This window comes from Muscardinus avellanarius, assembly GCF_963383645.1.
Source record: "Muscardinus avellanarius genome assembly, chromosome: 11".
NCBI lineage: Eukaryota > Metazoa > Chordata > Mammalia > Rodentia > Gliridae > Muscardinus > Muscardinus avellanarius.
Genome location: NC_137797.1, coordinates 69,307,595 through 69,327,618, shown reverse-complemented (window position 1 = coordinate 69,327,618; position 20,024 = coordinate 69,307,595). Strand labels below are relative to the sequence as shown.

At 41.2% G+C, this 20,024-nt stretch overlaps 1 protein-coding gene across 3 annotated transcripts in view; it reads left to right on the top strand.

Annotated features, from left to right (window-relative positions):
- Window positions 1–20,024, top strand: part of SCN8A (sodium voltage-gated channel alpha subunit 8) — a gene marked incomplete at both ends in the record, with an annotated part of 135,092 nt that overhangs the window by 41,952 nt on the left and 73,116 nt on the right. For 2 of the 3 annotated variants that reach the window (XM_080705436.1, XM_080705435.1), the window contains 5 exons: window positions 862–925; window positions 2,500–2,641; window positions 4,019–4,225; window positions 5,483–5,776; window positions 18,323–18,685. In XM_080705436.1, coding sequence (XP_080561562.1) covers window positions 862–925; window positions 2,500–2,641; window positions 4,019–4,225; window positions 5,483–5,776; window positions 18,323–18,685 — 1,070 coding nt within the window. Of the gene's footprint in view, window positions 1–861; window positions 926–2,499; window positions 2,642–4,018; window positions 4,226–5,482; window positions 5,777–18,322; window positions 18,719–20,024 lie in introns of all 3 variants that reach the window. The other variant, XM_080705434.1, reaches the window with a different exon arrangement.

Sequence of the window (20,024 nt, the reverse complement as noted above, 5' to 3'; positions counted from 1 at the left end):
AACAACAACAACAACAACAACAACAGTTTGGTAATTTTAATAATTTCATTTGAGGAACCAAAGCATTTGGGCCTTACACTATGGAAAATTTGGTATAGTGATATTTCTTTAATTAAAAAAAAAAACCAAAGCTAGTGATATCATGCTTAGCCACTCCTGAGAAATAAAGTCAGCTAAGTAGCTATAAGAAAAAGTTGGAGAGGAAACCGGGCGTGGTGGCACACACTTGTAATCCCAGCATCTGTGAGGCTGAGACAGGAGGATTGAGGTTCCCAAACAGCCTCCAATACTTAGTGAGGCTCTTTGCAACTCAGTGAGACTCTGTTTCAAAATAAAGAATAAAAAATAGGGCTGGGGGTGTAGCTGGGAGGTAGAATGCCCCTGGGTTCCATCCCCAGTTAACGCAAAAAAAAAAAAAAAAAAAAAAAAAGTTGCAGAGGAGATTTCAGGGACACACTTTTTAGTTTAAAATAGGACAGGGGAACTAGTGACCACAAAGGAGTTCTAAAGTATCTTGATAAAAAACAAGTTACAAGGGTAAAAGATTCAAATCGTCTAAGGGGATGAAGAGCTCAGAAAACTTATTTTAGTCTTCTTTGATTCACATTCCAGAGAAGGAAGTCAAGTTCCATGAAGAGAATTTCCTCAAGAACTTTAGGGTAGTACTTTTATTTTGTAAATACAGATAGGGAAATCATTAATTGAGCGGAATCCTCGTCAGTTTTCATTGCTATGGGGAAAGATGTATGTGAGCTAAAATCGATGGCTGTTCCTGCCAGGGCTCATTAGGAACACTGTAACCTTGTTCTCTTATTCACTTAAGTTTGCCTATTCATTTCCTGCTTCTTCAAACCTTTCTAGCAAATTTTTATATTGTTCCTGGCATGCTGGAACCTTTGCTCTGTGGGAACAGTTCTGATGCTGGGTAAGTAGCTCACCTAATTTTATTCTCCTTCCTTAAAATAAAGTGCCTATTATTAGTTGGATCAAAACAGCCAATATTTTCACTTTTCTTTCAGCTCATATAATAGACCCTACAATTGGGTCTGACCTATTGGTTGACTCAGATTTTCTTTCTATTTCATATTTGTCCACTCAAATTTGACATTTAACTAGTAAGTGAAAGTATCTGTAGTCTTAAGTTAAAATGAAATATGTGAAAGGATAAGAAAAAACTGTAACTCCAGGTAGTTTACCTGCCTCTTGTAGACTCCCTTTGTTCTCTTTTAACACAATTAGTATAATATAATATGGACACTGTCTTTGTGGTAGCTTAGCATCCATGCATGACCCAACAATGGCCTAGACCTAATGTCAGGGGGAAGAACTGGATAGCATCATAATATTGGAGTCCTGATTCTCCTACTTCTATCTCTAAGACTTTGCCAAGCCATTTAATTTACCTGAGCCTCAATTTCATCAACCACAAAAATAGATTTAATAAGCCATGATCTCTTCCTCTTGGAGCTACTATAAAGAGCCAGTTAGATAATGCATATGGAAGTGCTTTGTATATAGACAGCTATACAGATGAGGCAATGTCATTATTCAGAAGATACTTGTCCCCTAGGAACTGGTATTTTAATATGATGATGACAATAAGAAGCCCATTTAATTTCTGTATTAAAGTAGATACTTGAGATTATATTGAAAAAAATTTTCAGGTGAGTCCAAAAGCAGAAGAAATTATATAACTGGGGTCACCAAAATTCCCATTATGACTTAGGTTGTCACCGCAAGTGTTAAAAGAACAAGAGATGATTAAAAGGAACTTCTAGCCGGGTGTGGTGGCCCACGCTTGTAATCCCAGCATTTGGGAGGCTGAAACAGGAGGGAGGATCAAGGTTCATAGCCAACCTCAGCTACTAGTGGGGTCCTTTGCCACTCATTTAGACCCTGTTTCAAAATAAAGACTAAAAAATGGGGCTAGGGGTGTAGCTCAGAGGTAAAAATGATCCTGTATTCCATCCCCAGTACTGGGGGGGGGGGAGGAATTTCTAGGCATTTGACACACGGGATAGTAGCTAAGGTGAATTTGATTGAATTGCACTCTGTATGAATCTAGGACAGTGGCTCTCATTTTGGCATGCATATGAAATACCTGAGGCTGGTGGAGCACGTGCCTAGAATACACAAGGCTCTGGGTTCAATCCCCAGTACTGGGGAAAAAATTTACCTAGCACATCTCTTAAAAATGCAGAGTCATGGATCCCTTATTCAAAGCTTTTTAATGCCAGGGTTTTAGGTAAGGCATAGAAATATGCATTTTTAAGGAATATGCCATGTGATTCTGAGCTGGAATCTCCCTAGAACTTGATAAGCTACTTATTTCTGTCCTCTTTTTTTAATTCATTTTTCTTCTTCCAGTTTGTTGGCTTGCCCATTATAGATGGCTACTTCTTATCTATAAGGTCATAGAATTATGTTATTTATGATCTCCAAGGTCATAGCTGGGTAGAATTATGTTAAAAAGTCCTAAACTTTCCTTTCTTTATTCAGGCAATGCCCAGAAGGTTACCAGTGTATGAAAGCAGGAAGGAACCCCAACTATGGTTATACAAGCTTTGACACTTTCAGCTGGGCCTTCTTGGCATTATTTCGCCTTATGACCCAGGACTATTGGGAAAACTTATATCAACTGGTAAATAATTCTTTTTTCTTTGGTGATGGAGTCTGTATGAGGATGTATAGAGTTGGGAAGATTATGTATGAGAGAGCTGTAGTGAAGAGATAGAGCAGCATCTGAGGATAGCATTTCCCACAATCATCTGGTTCATAATATTAAGTACATTTTCTCAGCTCTCATCTCTGTTTCTCGAATATTCAGCCATGTGTATCTGTAGAAGCTTACAGCCTTGGCAGCCTCTGACTGGCATGGGAATCTGCTGTCTCTCCCTTTTTTTTTTTTTTTTTTTTTTTTTTTTTTGTGGTGCTGAGGGTGGAACCCAGGGGCTTTTCTATCTCTGGGCTATACTCCTAGACCTAATTTTTTTATACTTTATTTGGAAAAAGGGTCTCACTAAGTTGCTGAGAGCCTCACTAAATAGCTGAGGCTGGCTTTGAACCTGTGTGATCCTCCTATCTCAGCCTCCCAAGGGATGGGATTACAAATGTGTGCCACCATGCGCGGCTTTCCCTACTTTCTATTGATTCAACATGCAGCATATTTCTTTTTGGATTTTTGAGCCTAGGGAATCTGTTTTAAGAAATATTTAACCAGAGGGCATGGTGGCGCACACTTGTAATCCCAGCATTTAGGAGGCTGAGACGGGAGGATCTCAGTTTACAGCCAGCATCAGCTACTTAGTGAGGTCCTTTGCAACTCAATTTGACCCTGTTTCAAAATAAAGAATTAAAAAAAAATAGGGCTGGGAACTATAGCTCAGAGGTAGAATGCCCTGGGTTCCATCCCCAGTACTGGAAAAAAAAAAAAAAAATATATATATATATATATATATATATTTAACACCTGTTTGTGCAAGGGACTATACTAGACATTACAAAGATTAAGTTTTCCAGGCGTGGTGGCGCACACTTGTAATCCCCGCACTTGGGAGGCTGAGGGAGGAGGATCACGCAGGTTTGAAGCCAGCCTCAGCTACTAGAGAGGCTCTCAGCATCTTAGGGAGACCCCATTTCCAAATAAAATAGAAAATAGGTCTGGGAGTGTAGCCCAGAGTTAGAAAGCCCCTGGGTTCCATCCCCAGCACCACAAAAAAAAATTAAAGCATTTTCTATGAAAGAAATATTTTTATAAGGAGTATTTAGGAATTGAAGAAGACTTTTTTTTTGTCACAATGGAGGGGAGGCACTACTCTACTTAGTGAGTTTAGCATAAGGAAGACCATTCAGCCACTGGGAGTGCTTAGTGTTCTTCAGTAAGAAAGAGACCTACACAAGGAAGGACTGTCCTATTCAAATTGCTGACAGTGCCACTGCGGAGGAACTAGGCCCTCAAGGTGTTTTCAGCCTACTTCATTTGATCCACATTCTCAGGTGGTGATCTTTGTCTTTGCAGACCCTACGTGCAGCTGGAAAAACATATATGATCTTCTTTGTCTTGGTCATTTTTGTGGGTTCTTTCTATCTGGTGAACTTGATCTTGGCTGTGGTGGCCATGGCTTATGAAGAGCAGAACCAGGCGACGCTGGAGGAAGCAGAGCAAAAAGAGGCTGAATTCAAAGCAATGTTGGAGCAACTTAAAAAGCAGCAGGAAGAGGCACAGGTTGGTGATTAACTCTGTGGCCGGTCTTTTGCTTAGACGCAGCCGCTAGGCTCCATCCGTGGCTGCTGCAGTTGATCTTTTTTAGGCATATTGTCAAGTAGAGGTCAGTGATCTGATTAAATCAACCCAGATGGTCAATCCAGTTATTCTGTTATTCTTAATGGCCAAATTTTGGGGTTTTTTTTTTTTTTTTTTTCTGTTGTCCAGGCTGGCCTTGAGCTCCTTGGCAAAATTGATCTTTTTGCTTCGGCCTCCTGAGTAACTGGGATCGCAGGTGCATGCCACCATGCCTGGCTGCTCTTCAGTGTGTTCAGCTATAATGACTGGAAAGAAAAAAGTGGCCAGAACAGTTTTTCTAGTGCTTCATGTAAGCACAGCTTTTCTTAGCACATTATTATATACTAAGTATGATATCTGCTCTCTTGTCAAAAAAATATTAGAATCACCTTGAGATTCTCTAGTTATAGGATATTATTTCTGGTTAAAAAGAAGGTACAGGGTGTATTCATTTCGAGTTACCCGCCATGCCATTTTGGCATGGGGCTGTATTTCTATTTTCTATATTTCTATCTTTTTAATAAACTTCTTTAAATCTTCAAAAAAAAAAGGTACAGACAGAATATTAAAGTAAAATTTGAAAAACAAACTCATAATCTAAGCCTTCTAACACTTAACTTTCTAATCCTTATCCATTATCTGTATATTTTTATATTGTTGGCTCCATAGTACATAGTATGATTTCTTAACTTTTATTTCCAGAGTTGCTCAGAAAGGATCCTTTAGTACCAAGAAGGCAACCAAGTTCTTGTCTGAGATCCTCAAAAGAATAAATTCCAAGCCAAGCATAGTGGTGCAAGCTTGTAATCCCAGCATTTGGGAGGCTGAGACAGAAGGATCATGGTTTGAGGACAGCTTCAGCTACTATTTAGTGAGGCACTTTGCAACTCAGTTTCAGAATAAAGAATAAAAATAGGGCTGGAGGTTTATCTCAGAGTTAGAATGCCCCTGGTTTCCATCCCCAGTACCACACACACAAAAAAAAGAATAAACTCCAACGTTCTCAACGTTGGGTTTTGCTCTCATCACTTAGGGCTGTGTGATCGAGGACAAATTCACCTAGGAAACGGGGGCGGCTGGGCCTGGCCACATTCTTCTTCCTTCCTCTGGCTGTGCGAATGGAAAGGTTCTGAACTCACTGACTGGTTTGGGCCTGGGTTACACTTCTGACCTGCTCTGTTGCTGTGGCCTCTTTCCTAGGCTGCTGCAATGGCCACTTCAGCAGGCACTGTCTCAGAAGACGCCATCGAGGAAGAAGGTGAAGATGGGGTTGGTTCTCCTCGCAGTTCATCTGAACTTTCTAAACTCAGTTCAAAGAGTGCCAAGGAGAGACGGAACAGGAGAAAGAAAAGGAAGCAAAAGGAGCTCTCTGAAGGAGAGGAGAAAGGGGATCCAGAGAAGGTGTTCAAGTCAGAGTCAGAAGATGGCTTAAAGAGGACGATCTTTCGGCTGCCAGACAACAGAATGGGGAGGAAATTCTCTATTATGAATCAGGTAACCTCTTTGCATTGGGTCAGGTCAACCCAAGGAACTCTGGTTTTGCTAGCGCTGTTTGTTCTTATTGTACCCTTGGCCTTAGGATTTCCAGACCTATCCCTGCATCCTCAGTTCTTCCTCTCCACGCTCCACATTGTCTTCCTCTGGGAGGAAGTGTTAGAAGAACATTAGGACAGCCTGTTCTCTAATCCTACACTCCTGTCCCTGGTGTTTAAGGCAGCCCTTGGATTGTATGATCACATCTGGCAGCCTTGCTTTACACTAAAATAGTCATCATACCAGCCAATCTTGAGTACTAAAACACCAGAACTTTTCTCTTGGTGGCTAAACATCAAATATCTGTTTAAGAATTGCATATAATTATAGGTAATAGTAACAGGAGTCATGAGATTATAGGACACTTTCATTTGAGCATGGCATCATTTCAGCATCCTAGATATACAGTGTCATACTAATAAGTTAGCAGACTGTGTATTGAAATCTCTAGTTTACTCAACTTGGGTAAATGAAGAAACCAAGAGAAAGAGAGGGGAGAGGACTGATAATTATTGAGCATTCTATTACTAAAATATCATCTCATGGTACTAATCTTTGGCTTTTTTTTTTTTTTTTGGCGGGTCTGGGGATGGAACCCAGGGGCATTCGACCTCCGAGCTACGCTCCCTGCCCTATTTTTTATTCTTTATTTTGAAACCGGGTCTCACTGAGTTGCAGAGGGCCTCACTAAGTAGCTGAGGCTGTCCGCGAACCGCGATCCTCAGGTCTCAGCCTCCCAAATGCTGGGATTACAAGCATGTGCCACCACGCCCGGCTAATCTTTGAATTTTAACACAACCAAAGTTCAGCTCTTAGGCTATTTAGTTCTCCATTTTATGTTGGAAAGTTGGGAGGTAGAGAATAGAGTACAGTTACTGCTGATGTCAGTGTATTCAGTGTCTTTTTTCCCCCCCAGAAGTGAGCCTCATCTCTCACTCCCCAGCTGAGCCTTTGGCCAGTCCCATTTATTTTATCTCAGCAAAATCTCTCCCATCTATCCCATTCTTTCTATTCATAATTTATTTCAGGGTTTTTCATTTTTTGTTTTTCCTACTGCAGTTGTCTGCTGCAGTTTTGTTTTCTGTAGTCTTTCTCCCTCTCCTTTATGGTTTGTAAGCTATCAGCAGCGCACTTTCTAAACTGTAGCTTTTATTATTCATGTAGCAAGCACTTATACAGTATCTACCATGTGTTTAAGGGTTGTGCTTAATAGGGATTAATAGGTGATTAAACCTCATCCCTTGGAAGTTTACAGTGGAGCAGCCAGATGACATTAAAGATTTATTTCTGTAATAGCGTCAATAGTATTATTCCATAATTTAGATATACTATGAGTGTTTTGGAAAGCACAGGTCTGTCCCAACCTGAGTATTCAGCAAAGCTATAGTTTTAAACAAGGCCTAAAGAATAAACAAGAATAGGTAACATATATGTGCAACTGTGTATGCATGCTAATAAGGGAGGAGCAGTAGACAGAAGAGAGGATGGTCCAGGTTTGGAAGGAAAGTGTATTCCAATCTGGACACTGCTAGTTTGAATTATTTGTTAATAGCCAAGTAGAGAGGTTTTTAGACACACGAATAGTCAAATGGTGCTCAGGGAAGAGGTTTTGAGCTGAAAGGTGGTGACTGGAACCACGAGACTCGAGATCACTCAAATTGAATGTGTCAGGTAGAAGAAGAGTGGGCCAATGATGTAACTATTGCTGTTCACGGGCATAGGATATGGAGCTCATGAAAGAAAAGAGATGACAGCCATTAGAGGTGCTGTGAGAACTAAGAGTGGAAACTAAAAGTAGGAAAGTTAGAGAAGGCAGAAAAGTGATCAATGGCTTGAAGTTTAACAGAATTGCCCAGTGAGATTACAATTAGAAGTGTCCACTGGATTTGACAAAATAAAAGTAATTGAGAACTTTAAAGACATGTTTCCAAGTACGCATGAATGCCACACTGAGTGAGAGGTGGATACAGCAAGGGTAGACTTCTCACTCAAACTATTTTAAAGAATAGATAGATGAAAAGAAAGTAAGCATTTTTATAATCTGGTGGAGGGACACAGAAGGGGAAGGGTGGAATTAGAATTGAGTAGAAGAGAATAGAAATGGACCACAGACTTAGACGATAGGGAAATAGATGTGAAAGGGGATATTTTATTCCTGGAAACTTCAGGAAGATAGGGAGTGTGGGACGGATAAATTTATAGATAGGAAGTAGAAAGCTGAGGAAGATGGTCCTTGACAGTCTAGTTTTTTCATAATGTAAGGAATATAAGGTCTTATTGAGGGTTAATTTTAAAAAAGAAAACCTACTGAAGGAGACAAGAAGTTGAGTTGGGGGCTAAAGAAAATATTGACAATTTCAAACAGTGGATCTGGGCGTGGTGGCACACGCTTATAATCCCAGTACTTAGGAGGCTGAGGACAGGAGAATCACAGGTTCATGGCCAGCCTCTGCTACTTAGTGAGAACCCGTTTCAAAATAAAACATAAAGTATGTCTGGGAGTGTAGCTCAGAGGTATAACACCCCTGGGTTTAATCCTCAGTACCAAAAAAAAGTAGAAGAAAGGGAGCAGGGAGTCTCCTAATCAAATTCCCCCGTATTTGCTAATGAAGTCCCAATTCTTAGAATGGTGTTAGTAGCATTCCTTTCCCCCACAAGGGGCACAAGCTACCTTTTCAATCTCCAGTCACTTGCCCTGTCAAACACCTAGTACATAACCCAAAATGAACTACCAGATGCTTCTGATACATGTTTGTTTTCTAACCTCTATAGTTGGCTCCAGAAAGACCCTTTCACATTTTCCCATCTCTGAATGTCCACATCACAGTTACCCTTCACCTCTTTATCTCATTCCACCCCTCATTCCCAAGTGGGAATTTCACTTCATCTTCCCATTGTGTTTTGTTCGTGCTTCTTTGTTGATTTTGCTTACTGTGTGCATACTCTACATACATGTTTATGTATGTTTTTTTGTGTGTGGTACTGGGGTTCCTGGAAGCCCTTCTACCGCCGGGCTACACTCCCTATTTTATATTTTTAGATTTGGAAACAGGGTCTCTTAATCCATAGAGGCTGGCTCTGAACCAGCGCAATCCTCCTGTCTCCGCCTCCCAAGTGCGGGGATTACAAGCGTGCGCCACCACGCCCAGCTATGTATGTTTATATCCTCTCTTCTCTTAAAGTCCTCAAGTCAAGCCCTGCTTCTCTGCACATGGCCACCATTCATTTACTGTCAACAGATGAGCACAGGACTTTTAGAAATCTGATTTAACCTCTTCTGGGACTTCTTTATGGCTGGAGCCACCTCTGTCTCACCTTCATGTCACCTTTCTCCCTGCTCAGCCTCTTGTTGCAGCTTGGTTGTTATATTGTCCTCGTCTTGAGAGCTGTCACTGAGCCAGTTAATGAATACCTTGGTGCTGGCTGCACTTGGCTATTGAATAGACTCTGATTAATCAATAGGCTTTAGCACAAAGTTGCATTGATTGCTCCCTAGCTCAAAAAATAAGACTGGGCTTCTGAGATGCCCTGCTTTGCATGAAAATGTTCACTTCCTCTAATTTTACCCTTTCAAAAAAAATTACAGATTCCTAGAGCCCATGGCTAACTGCCAAGACTTGCTTAGATGTCCCACGTGGTAATAATACTCTTTGCCCCATGACTCTCCTGCAGTTTTTCTGATTTTTACTTGGAGAATAAAGAATACAGGTCTAGAAAAATTTACTGACTTATCTAAGGTTATATAGCTAGTAGGTGTTAGAGTCAAGAAACAAATCCAGGTCCATCTACTCCACAGTTTGTGCACCTACCCACCCTCGCCCTCACTGTATACACACATGGTCATCTCTTCCAGTGGTGAAGACTGTGGCCTTGGCTTTCCTGGAGCACAGTTCAGATACGTGTCAGTTTCCTTTACAGACTCATATTCTGAGATTCTCCTGAGAAATCTCCTGCCCTCCCATATCCTACCCATTTCTCCATGTGTATAAAGCTTGGGACAGTTAATAAGTGTTAGATTGAATATTCATTTTTGCAGTGTTTGTTTATTTTGTGGTGCTGGGGTTTGAACCCAGGGGCTTCCTACCTTTAAACTATATCTCCAGGCATATTTTATTTTTTATTTGGAAACAGGGTCTTACCAAGTTGCTGAGAGCCTTGCTAAATTGCTGAGTTTAGCTTTGAAACTGCAACTCTCTTGTCTCAGCCTCCCAAGTACTGGGATTATAGGCATGTGCCACCACACCCTGTTTTTGTAAAGTATTTTAATTATTCTTTTGCAGCAAAATGTTTTTGATCTTAGAACTCCCTTATATATCTTCCTGTTTTGGACTCCTTAATATTTTAAACATTATTGAGGACTTTAAGGAGTTTTTTTTTTTTTTTAATATGTTTCTGGCCAGATTTCAGTGGTACATGCCAGTAATCCCAGTACTTGGCAGGCTGTGACAGGAGTATCGCAGATTTAAGACCATCAGTGCATGATAAGTTAACAAAAAAAAAAAAAAAAAAAAGCTGGGCACTGTGGTGCACACCTGTCATTCCAGTACTTGGGAGGCTGAGATAAGAAGATCACAAGTTCCAGGCCAGCCTCAGGAATTTAGTGAGGCAACTTAGTGAGACCCTGTTTCCAAATAAAATAGGGCTAGAGTATAGCTCAGAGGTCCAAGACCCCTAGATTCAACTCCCAGTATCATAAATAAATAAATTAGTAAATGAATGAATAAATAAATAAAATCAGAAAAATAAGACTAGTGGTGGAAGTGTAGTTTAAAAGTTAGAATGTCCTGGGTTCAGTCCTTAGTATTGAAAAGTACTTTTGATTTATCTAATTAAAAATTATAACTAAACTTTTAAAAATATTTACTAATATATTTAAATAGGGATGAGACAGTCTGAATGTATACCATTTTCAATATGATCCACATAAAAATAAATTAGTAAAAATAATTTTTAAAAAAGAAATAGACGATGCACCACTTTGTTTCCTCAGAAAGGGGAACCTTTTTATAATTTTCCTTCTTTGCATACATGTCCTCTAATATAAACCTGATATATTCTGAAAAAAAAATAGTGATGAGCTGGGCATAGTGGCACATGCTTGTAATCCCAGTACTTGGGAGGCTGAGACAAGAGAATAGGAGGTTCTTGGCTAGCCTCAGCTACTTAGTGAGGCCATTTGCAACTTAGTGAGATCCTGTTTCAAAATAAAAAAAATAGAGCTGGGGGTGTGGCTTAGAGGTAGAATGCCCCTGAGTTCAATCCCCAGTACCACAAAAAAATAAATAAAATTGTGATGAATACCATTAATTTTGTATTCGTTTAACATATAATTAAAATAAATTATATATTTTATACAAATGAACTGTTTTTCGAAATAAAAAATTAGTGGGAAAGTGATAATTGTTTTCATTTCTTCAGTTCTCTTTAATTTGTAATTTAATAGAAAACAGCTAGAATATCATACCTGCTTCTACAGGTATGAATATGTTGCTATATATACATATACATATATATATATATATATATATATATATATATATATATAAGTATGTAAAGCCCAATTTCATATAGATATATAACCCTCTCCCTCCCTCCCTCCCTTGCTTCCTTCCTTCCTTCCTTCCTTCCTTTTTGTGGTACTGGAAATGGAACCCAGGGGCATTCTACCTCTTAGCTACACCTCCAGTCCTATATTTTTTTATTCTTTATTTTGAAACAGTGCCTCACTAAGTTGCAGAGGGCCTCACTAAGTTGCTAAGGCTGGCGGCAAATCTGATATATAGAAACTTTCAGGCCTACCTTGTCTGCTGTATGCTTATGAGAAAATCAGAGTGATAAAGATAGATATCTCCATATTATCATGAAATGGTTTTGACCTCATGCCCCCCCTTAAAGGATCTCAGGGACCACTAGAAATCCTCAGACCATGTTTTAAGAAGCACTGCTGTTCTATTACCAGAGACTTAGGCCATGGGGCCAACTCTGGGAGTTCCACCAAATCAGATCTGGCCACTCACCCCAAAAGCCAAACAGAAAGAATAATAGCAGAAGCAAGAAAGGAACTGTAATCACTGTGGCCATACTGGGAAGTGAGATGAAGCGTCTCAGCCTTGTCTTGGGTACTGACGGGAGCTTAGATTCAAACTGGAAGAGCTGGGCTAAGGGGTGGTCATAATTCAGCAGTCTTGATCACATTGTGGCCTGGTTGATCATTATCTCAGTTCTGGTTCTGGGAGGTAGCCCTGGAGGAGCCTGCATCACTCAAGGACAGTCTCCATTGTCTGGTCAGGATGTTTACTATCAGACCTGCCATTCTAGAAGGGGGCAGTTCAGTTCCCAAGAGACAGTTGTTCCTGCTTAGAGGGCAGTCTCGTCCTGAGGTGATCTGCCTCTGAGGATCTGCTGTTACTGGGAGGTTTAGGGCAACAAGCCAAGACTTTTAGGTGCCACTTCAGGGGATAGGACTTTATAAAAGCCAGCAGATGAATGCCTCTGCCAATCTTGAAAATACCTCAATTATTCTTATCATGGTATCCTCAGTTTTGAAGGGAGATGAGATAGATTAGGTAAAAATTAGGGCTAGTATTAACAGTTTTTAGATGAACACTCCTTAAATGTTTAAGATCCCTACATGCAGAACAGAGCAGGAATCTGAAAGCATTAACAAGGCAGAGATGCCAAGCTTTATCCTGCTTTTAGTTCCCCATTGGACACCTACAGGCCCAAATAAAGAGTCAGTGCTTCTTGAAAAGTAGCTTCTAGTTCTCTGTTGTACTATATTGGAAAGAAAAATTAAGATATGGTGTAGAAATAGGACATTTAAAATAATTAAATTTATCGTATTCCAAATATCTCAGTCATTGTAGGCCTGTGGATATCCTGAAATCCCACAGATAAATTGTCTGTGAGGTGTTTTCTCCCAATCCAGACCACCCCAAGCCATTCTCCTAAGAAACACCTAAACTTCAGATCATATTTTTAATTAGCTGTGATGGGGCAGGAACAATTCTCAAAACAGTAAGTAAGACCTACTTATCTCATAAACCTGACTGGACCCCACAAGTTAACAGAGCATTGGGTCCTCAGGCACAAAAGATTTTTTGTTAAATAAAATTAAACTTTATTGTCAAATAAATTAGTCCTCTTTCCTTATGTGGAGACTTAAGTGTCAGCACTCTGCATTGGCCTAATGCAGAATACAGATTTAGGCCAGGGAGACTTGCTGTGAGAAGCAAAATAGTCACCAGTGCAGGTGCAGGGCAATGCTAAATTGGGTGAGGAACTTGCAGTGTATCATCCAGATACATGTTAATTAAGCTAAGCATTATATCCTCTATATACAGAGTAGCCCAGGAGATATAAAGATCATTGGGCACTGTGCCATTAAGAGGACAGAAAGGCTAGACCTTGGAAAATGGAGAGGATTCTCACAGCTGAAAATGGAGTGTGCTCTAGAAATGGAGAAAATAAAGTCCTGAAGTCAGGGTGGCTACATGATAAGATTAGTGAGGAGAAATGGTGAAAGATCAAATGTAGTAAAGTAAATTGGAATCAAAGCAGCAAGGGCTTTGAACACCACTTTGGACATGGAGTGATAATGTTAAGGGTGATTGTAGGTTTTAACAAAGGCACCCAAAAGTATGTAAGTTCATTTTTAAATTGTTTTTATTGATGCATTGTAGTCATACATCTTAATGGAGTACAAGATGGTAGAGGCATACATGCACACATCACTCATTTAGCCCTTCCCCACTTCCCACCCCATTCCCTCCCTCCTCATGTTTGGCTTAGTGATTGATATATTTTTAAATGTACATCTGTACATGTAAATCCTTTTTTTCCCTGGCCATATTTCTATCAGTGAGACTCTCAGAGAGACAGATGCACCCATGACAGAGTCTGTCAGTATCTAGGCTAATGCTCTGAGTCTCAGGGCTGTCACACTTGCTTTTGAGCATGCCTCATATGCAAATCAACCAGTCCAAAGCTCACATCCCCAGTCACTCACACCCCAAGCCCAAACTACCCCAGGGCTCAAAACTCTTTAGAATTATTCAAACTATCTAGTCCTTAACTTCTTCAAACTTGCCTACCCTGCTTCACCCATTCCTTCCTGAAGAAACAAGTCAAGTCTCTGAGCCATGCTGACCACCCTGATGCCTACCCTGTGGTCCTCCGCGGCATGGCATGGCCCACCTTTTTTAGGAACAAAAGTAATAAACTCTTCATACAAAGGCAATTGCCTCTGTATCTGTGCATCTTTAGATACCATCTCCAGCCAGCCACATGCTTTAGAGCAGTGTGTCCCAAACTCTTTGTGGTGAAGGACTAGTTTCTATTATTTTTTCAGTTCTTCATGAACTGATACTATTGCAAAATATAACAATGAATTTCTAGAAAAATTATCACATTCTAAGATGTTATGACAATGTTAATTGCTATGAAAAATTCCAAATGTTTTTCTCAGTTTTTTTGCTCTTCTCAAATCTTGTGCTAGCATTGATCTGTGAATCACACTCTGAGTAGAACTGGTTCAGGGGAATGAATCAGTGACTCAGTGGGGATGCCTAAACATGTATGTGAGAAGAGGAGTAGTAGGCGAGGAGGCCCCGATCCCTTTACCCACCTAACAACATGGAAGTAAAGCACAGAGCTGCCACACGTGCGTCCTCATACCATACCAGAGTGGCCTCTGCTCATGAACAAGACCCAGTCAGCATTCTGGAATCGAACTAGTGAACTCGCTGGTGCCAGGATGCTGCAGCACAAAGTCAGAGTGATCAGAGACGTTGCTAACCTGCAACCTCTTTTCTAGAGGCCTATAGACAGTGTATGGCATGTTTTGACAAAGACCTTTATATAAATTTCCTGTGATTCATGATTTTCTTGATGTGGCGTTTAGTTACCAAGCTCACTTATGTATCAGAAGTGTGTGAGTTGCTTAAAGCCACGGCAGGAGAAGACCACATAACAGCCTGGCGTGGTGGCACACACTTGAAATCCCCGCACTTGGGAGGCTGAGACAGGAGGATCGCACAGGTTCGAAGCCAGCCTCAGCTACTTAGTGAGGCTCTCAGCAACTTAGACCCTGTTTACAAATAAAATATAAAATAGACCTGGGAGTATAGCCCAGAGGTAGAAAAGCACCTGGGTTCCACCCCCAGTAACACACACACACACACACACACACACACACACACACGACCATATAACAAGTGAAAAACACAGTGAGAGACTGTAACATGATAGAACTAGAATTCTTCAGGGAAAATGTATTGACTTGGAGACAGGGGCTTTGTACATTATAGGAAGAGATAGGAATTGGAAGCATTTTGAGTATAGAATGAGAAATGAAATTCCAGACAACACAATGACAAGGACAGAAATGCTAAAGAGTAGCCTTTCCAGGATTATCATCCCAAGTATTATCAAAAAGTGTTTCTTTAAACACTTATGATGCATGTACTGTATTGGCATAGTCCTCGCCTGTGAAGAATTTTCACAGTGCAATCATCTCAGAAGAAGGTTAAAGCCTAAACTCTAAGGCAAAAAAAAAAATTCATATAATGTGAAAGTTCCATCTAAGTCCTAATTGGACAAACTAAATATCTCAGGGTATCAAGAAAGATGTCTAATGTCAGTCACTTGTCAAGTTTCTTTCTTTTAGTGCAGGAGTCTTCAAACTAGACTTGCACCCTCTGGGGGCACTTGAAGAGTTTCCAAACACAGTTTTAAGGACCCCAGTGTTCAGACCCATACTTGCATGTACCTGTACCTGAGATGAGCCCTGGCCAAAGTCCCAATGGTTTTGCTTCCCCTTTCCTTTCCAGGGGCTCCACTCACACTCCCCAGAGCTTAGTCAGTTCTTACCTCACATGTTATGTAGTTCATTGCCCAGCATAAGAAGCTTTAGGATGCCAATAAAGGGACAATTGAAAATATTAATTAAAATATTGAAAATGTTTTGTAAATTTTTCTTTAATCCAAGCACCTTTAAATCCATTGTAAGGCCTCAGAATTTATCTATATCTTACATATTTTTATTAAGAGTCAAACAGTGATAATCAAGTGTGTTAGGATGTTATAAATTCAGAAGTAGGATGATTGTCAATGGGATATACTTATTAAAAATAAAAAATGAGATCATACCTTTTCAAATGACAATAAGTCTGATCTGACTAATTGTTTTAACATTGAGGACTGGCTTTACCAACTAGATTACATGATGGGCACGCTTGTAAATTAAATGAGCTCAATCTGTGGCTTTAAGGGGTTTTTTTTGTTTGTTTGTCTTTTGGTGGTACTGGAGGTGGAACCCAGAGGCTTTTCTACCTCTGGGCTATACTCCCAGGCCTATTTTATACTTTATTTGGAAACAGAGTATCACTAAGTTGCTGAGAGCCTCACTCAGTAGCTGAGGCTGGCTTTGAACCTGCGTGATCCTCCTGTCTCAGCCTCCCAAGCACTGGGATTACAAGCGTGTGTTACCACACCTGGCTGGTTTTAAGGTTTTTATAAAATATATTTAGAGCATATGGTAAGACCATTTTACTTGTACATCACAGGTAACAAAATTTTGACAGTGTTTTGGTTATTCCAAACTTTTCTGTTGGGTTAAACAAGGCACCTTTAAGTTAAAGAGTACCTCATAATAGTAACCCAAATAATTATTAGTAAGTAGTACTTTTTGGAATCCTTAGAAACCAAGAAAGAGAATACATCTAACAAGAAACAAGAAAGAGAATACATCTAGGTAATGAATCTTTTGGCAAGTTGTGTTTTAAAAAATTTGTTGCTTTCAGCAAAATTAAGAGAGGACCTAATTTATCACCTGACAAATCATTACAATAAGTTTTGTTGATAGTTAGCTATGTGATTTTTGGCATATAATTTGGGAATTGAAAAATTGAGTGACATCATTATAACAAAATTATTTCTTTCTATGACAGTACTTATATGAATAAGGTTTCTCAGCACTTAAAATCTATTATTAGAAAGGAGGAGAAATTAATTGACAGTGAGCCATGTCTCATTCTAAAAAGTATTACTATTAACAACAGTGAAGCACCAATTGAAAATTTTCATTCATTTCATTAAGAGATGAATTTTCTGCTTAAGCTAATTACTTATAAATTATTTGTAATATATTTGTATATCTTGATATTCATAAAAACTGTAAGCCGGGCATGGTGGCGCACACTTATAATGCCTGCCTTTGGGAGGCTGAGACAGGATTGTGGTTCACGGACAGTCTCAGCTACTTAGTGAGGCCCTTTGCAACTCAGTGAGACCCTGTTTCAAAATAAAGAATACAAGTGGGGCATGGTAGTGCACACTTGTAATCCCAGTACTTGGGAGGCTGAGAGAGAAGGATTGAGAAGGTTTGAAGTCAGCCTCAGCTATGTAGTGAGGCTCTCATCAACTTAGACCCTGTTTCCAAATAAAATATAAGTCTGGGAGTATAGACCGGGGGTAGAAGGCCGCTGGGTTCCGTCCCCAGTACCACCAAAAAAAAAAAAAAAAAAAAAGAAGTAATGAAAACTCAATCCAGGAGAATTTATAAAATACCCTAGGGACTTATGGTCACAGGGAATTTAAAATATAAGACTGCTCCCCCCCCCTCGCCACTTTTTTGTTGCAGAGAAGTATTCAGGGTAATCAAAAACATTAAAACATTTAAAAGTGCCTTTGCATAAAATTCTTTAGGAAATGTGGAATGGAAACATGCATTGAGGGAGAATAAGAAACTGAAGTGTTTTTTTTTTAAGTTTAAGAATATCAATGCTAGCTGGACAGAATGGCACAAGCTTGTAATCCCCGCGCTTGGGAGGCTGCGACAGGAGGATCGCACAGGTTCGAAGCCAGCCTCAGCTACTGAGTGAGGCGCTCAGCAACTTAGTGAGACCCTGTTTCCAAATAAAATATAAAATAGGTCTGGGAGTATAGCCCGGAAGTAGGAAGCCCCTGATTACATTCCCAGTACCACAAGAATAAAATAAAATGTTATGTTGACTTTAAAATAAGGTGGAAGAGAGCACACACGTCATTCAGTTGAACTAAGAAGCTCTGGACCACCACAGAGTGGCCCTCATGGAGGAAATGGCAAATGGTTTGGGCACCTGCCCAAATTTGCTAAGTTCTCTTTTTTTGCAAACTACGACCTAAGAGTCTAACTTGAATAAACTAAAGGCACACTCCTGAGAGGCTAAGAAATACAGAGGGTGTACTTCACCGGAGATCAGCTACCTCAAACGTGACATGGGAGCCCTTTAACGTTGCTTAAGTGGACCGTCCCGAACCATGGGTGGAACTGCTGGGTGGTTAACTGATCAAACCCAGGTGGTCTCAGGAGTCTGGGCGCGGGGAAGACAGGAAAGTCAACGTGGGCAGTACTTTCCTGGGACTTTTTCATTCTGCTTAGAGGACTGCTAGCATGGGGCGGGTTTGGGGAAGCCTGGCCGCCTCTGCTGGCCTCACACCTCTGCCTGTCTCTTCCTGCCCCTGCAGTCGCTGCTCAGCATCCCGGGCTCACCCTTCCTCTCCCGGCACAACAGCAAAAGCAGCATCTTCAGTTTCCGCGGCCCCGGGAGGTTCCGAGATCCAGGCTCGGAGAACGAGTTCGCCGACGATGAGCACAGCACGGTGGAGGAGAGCGAGGGCCGGCGCGACTCGCTGTTCATCCCGATCCGCGCCCGCGAGCGCCGCAGCAGCTACAGCGGCTACAGCGGCTACAGCCAGGGCAGCCGCTCGTCGCGCATCTTCCCCAGCCTGCGGCGCAGCGTGAAGCGCAACAGCACCGTGGACTGCAACGGCGTGGTGTCGCTCATCGGCGGGCCCGGCGCCCACATCGGCGGGCGGCTTCTGCCAGAGGTGAAAATAGATAAGGCAGCTACCGAGGACAGTGTAAGGAAGTACCCGGTAGACAGGCGAGGCATGGCAGTGCCCCACGCCCCGTGCCCGCCCTCGCTCCTGCTTCCTTTATGTCTCCTTGGCCCTCCCCCTATTACTACCCTCTGTTCGCCTTTCTTTTATTCCTTGGCTGCCCCGCCGGCCTCCCTGGTCTCTGACTCCCCTCTCCTATTAACTCCGCCTTTTATTTTACTTCTCTCTCTTTCCCTTTCCGTCTGTGCACATCTGTCTGCCCTTCTGTCCCCGTCCCCACCCCCACCTGCTTTGACGGACTGCGGGGGTGGAATGAGAATGCCCCCAGTGCCTCCGTGCCAGCGCCATGACCAAGACCGAGCGGGTTTGGAACCACGATTGCTTCTCCCCTCCCCTAGGGAAACAGCTTGGGATTTCAAGATCTCATTCTTCCTATTTTAAAAAATGTAATATCACTTTGAATGATTTTCCATCTCTTCTACAAGGGCGAGATGGGATCTGTCTAAGGAGGTGTGCTCATGCGTGATGCCGGGGCGGGAGGTGTGTGCCATAGAGCCAGGGAATGAGTGGTTATGAGACCAGGGGGAACCAGACCCGGACTCTCAGGAGGGACCACAAGGGACGTAAATCAGAGGAGGGGGTGGGAGGCCGCAAGAACACATGGTGTCTGGGGTGGGAGGAAAAGGGACGCAAGAGATGCATTTTAAATGTAATCAAATGCCAGGCTCTGAAGGAGCCGCATGCAATCGCTTCACAAAAATCTAATAATGGTGCCCCCCCTTCGGGAAAAGCCTCTTTTAACATTTCTTTAAATTCTAAGCTGTTTATACTATTTTAAGTGTTAAATTCTTGTGACCTCAGTGATCCTAATTCTTCCTACCCCTAATTCCTTAACTTTTCTTCGTGCCTCCCTATCTTGTATAAACTCCTGGAGATGGCATGTCCCTCTGTTCTAACACTTCAGTGTCCTCTAACACAGCATGAAGAGAGCCAGCCTTTAATGAGCATGATGCATGTGTGGAGGAAAACTGGACACATGAGGATGAAATCTTCCAGAATGATGATCTGGTTTTTAGTATGTTGGAGTATGTTGGAGCAGTTATTGACTCCATACAGATGGAAACTCAACAGGCAGTTTGGATGTAGTTGACATTGCCTCATCTATCTCTCCCCACCCTGTTACTTAGAAGCAAAATACTTTCCCCCTTACAGTTACACCGTTTTACAAGCTACCAACTATTTTTATATACATTATTCAATTTATTCTAGACAAACATCCTGTAAGCTTGACAAGTTGAAGATTACTTTTTTTTTTTTTTTTTTCGGT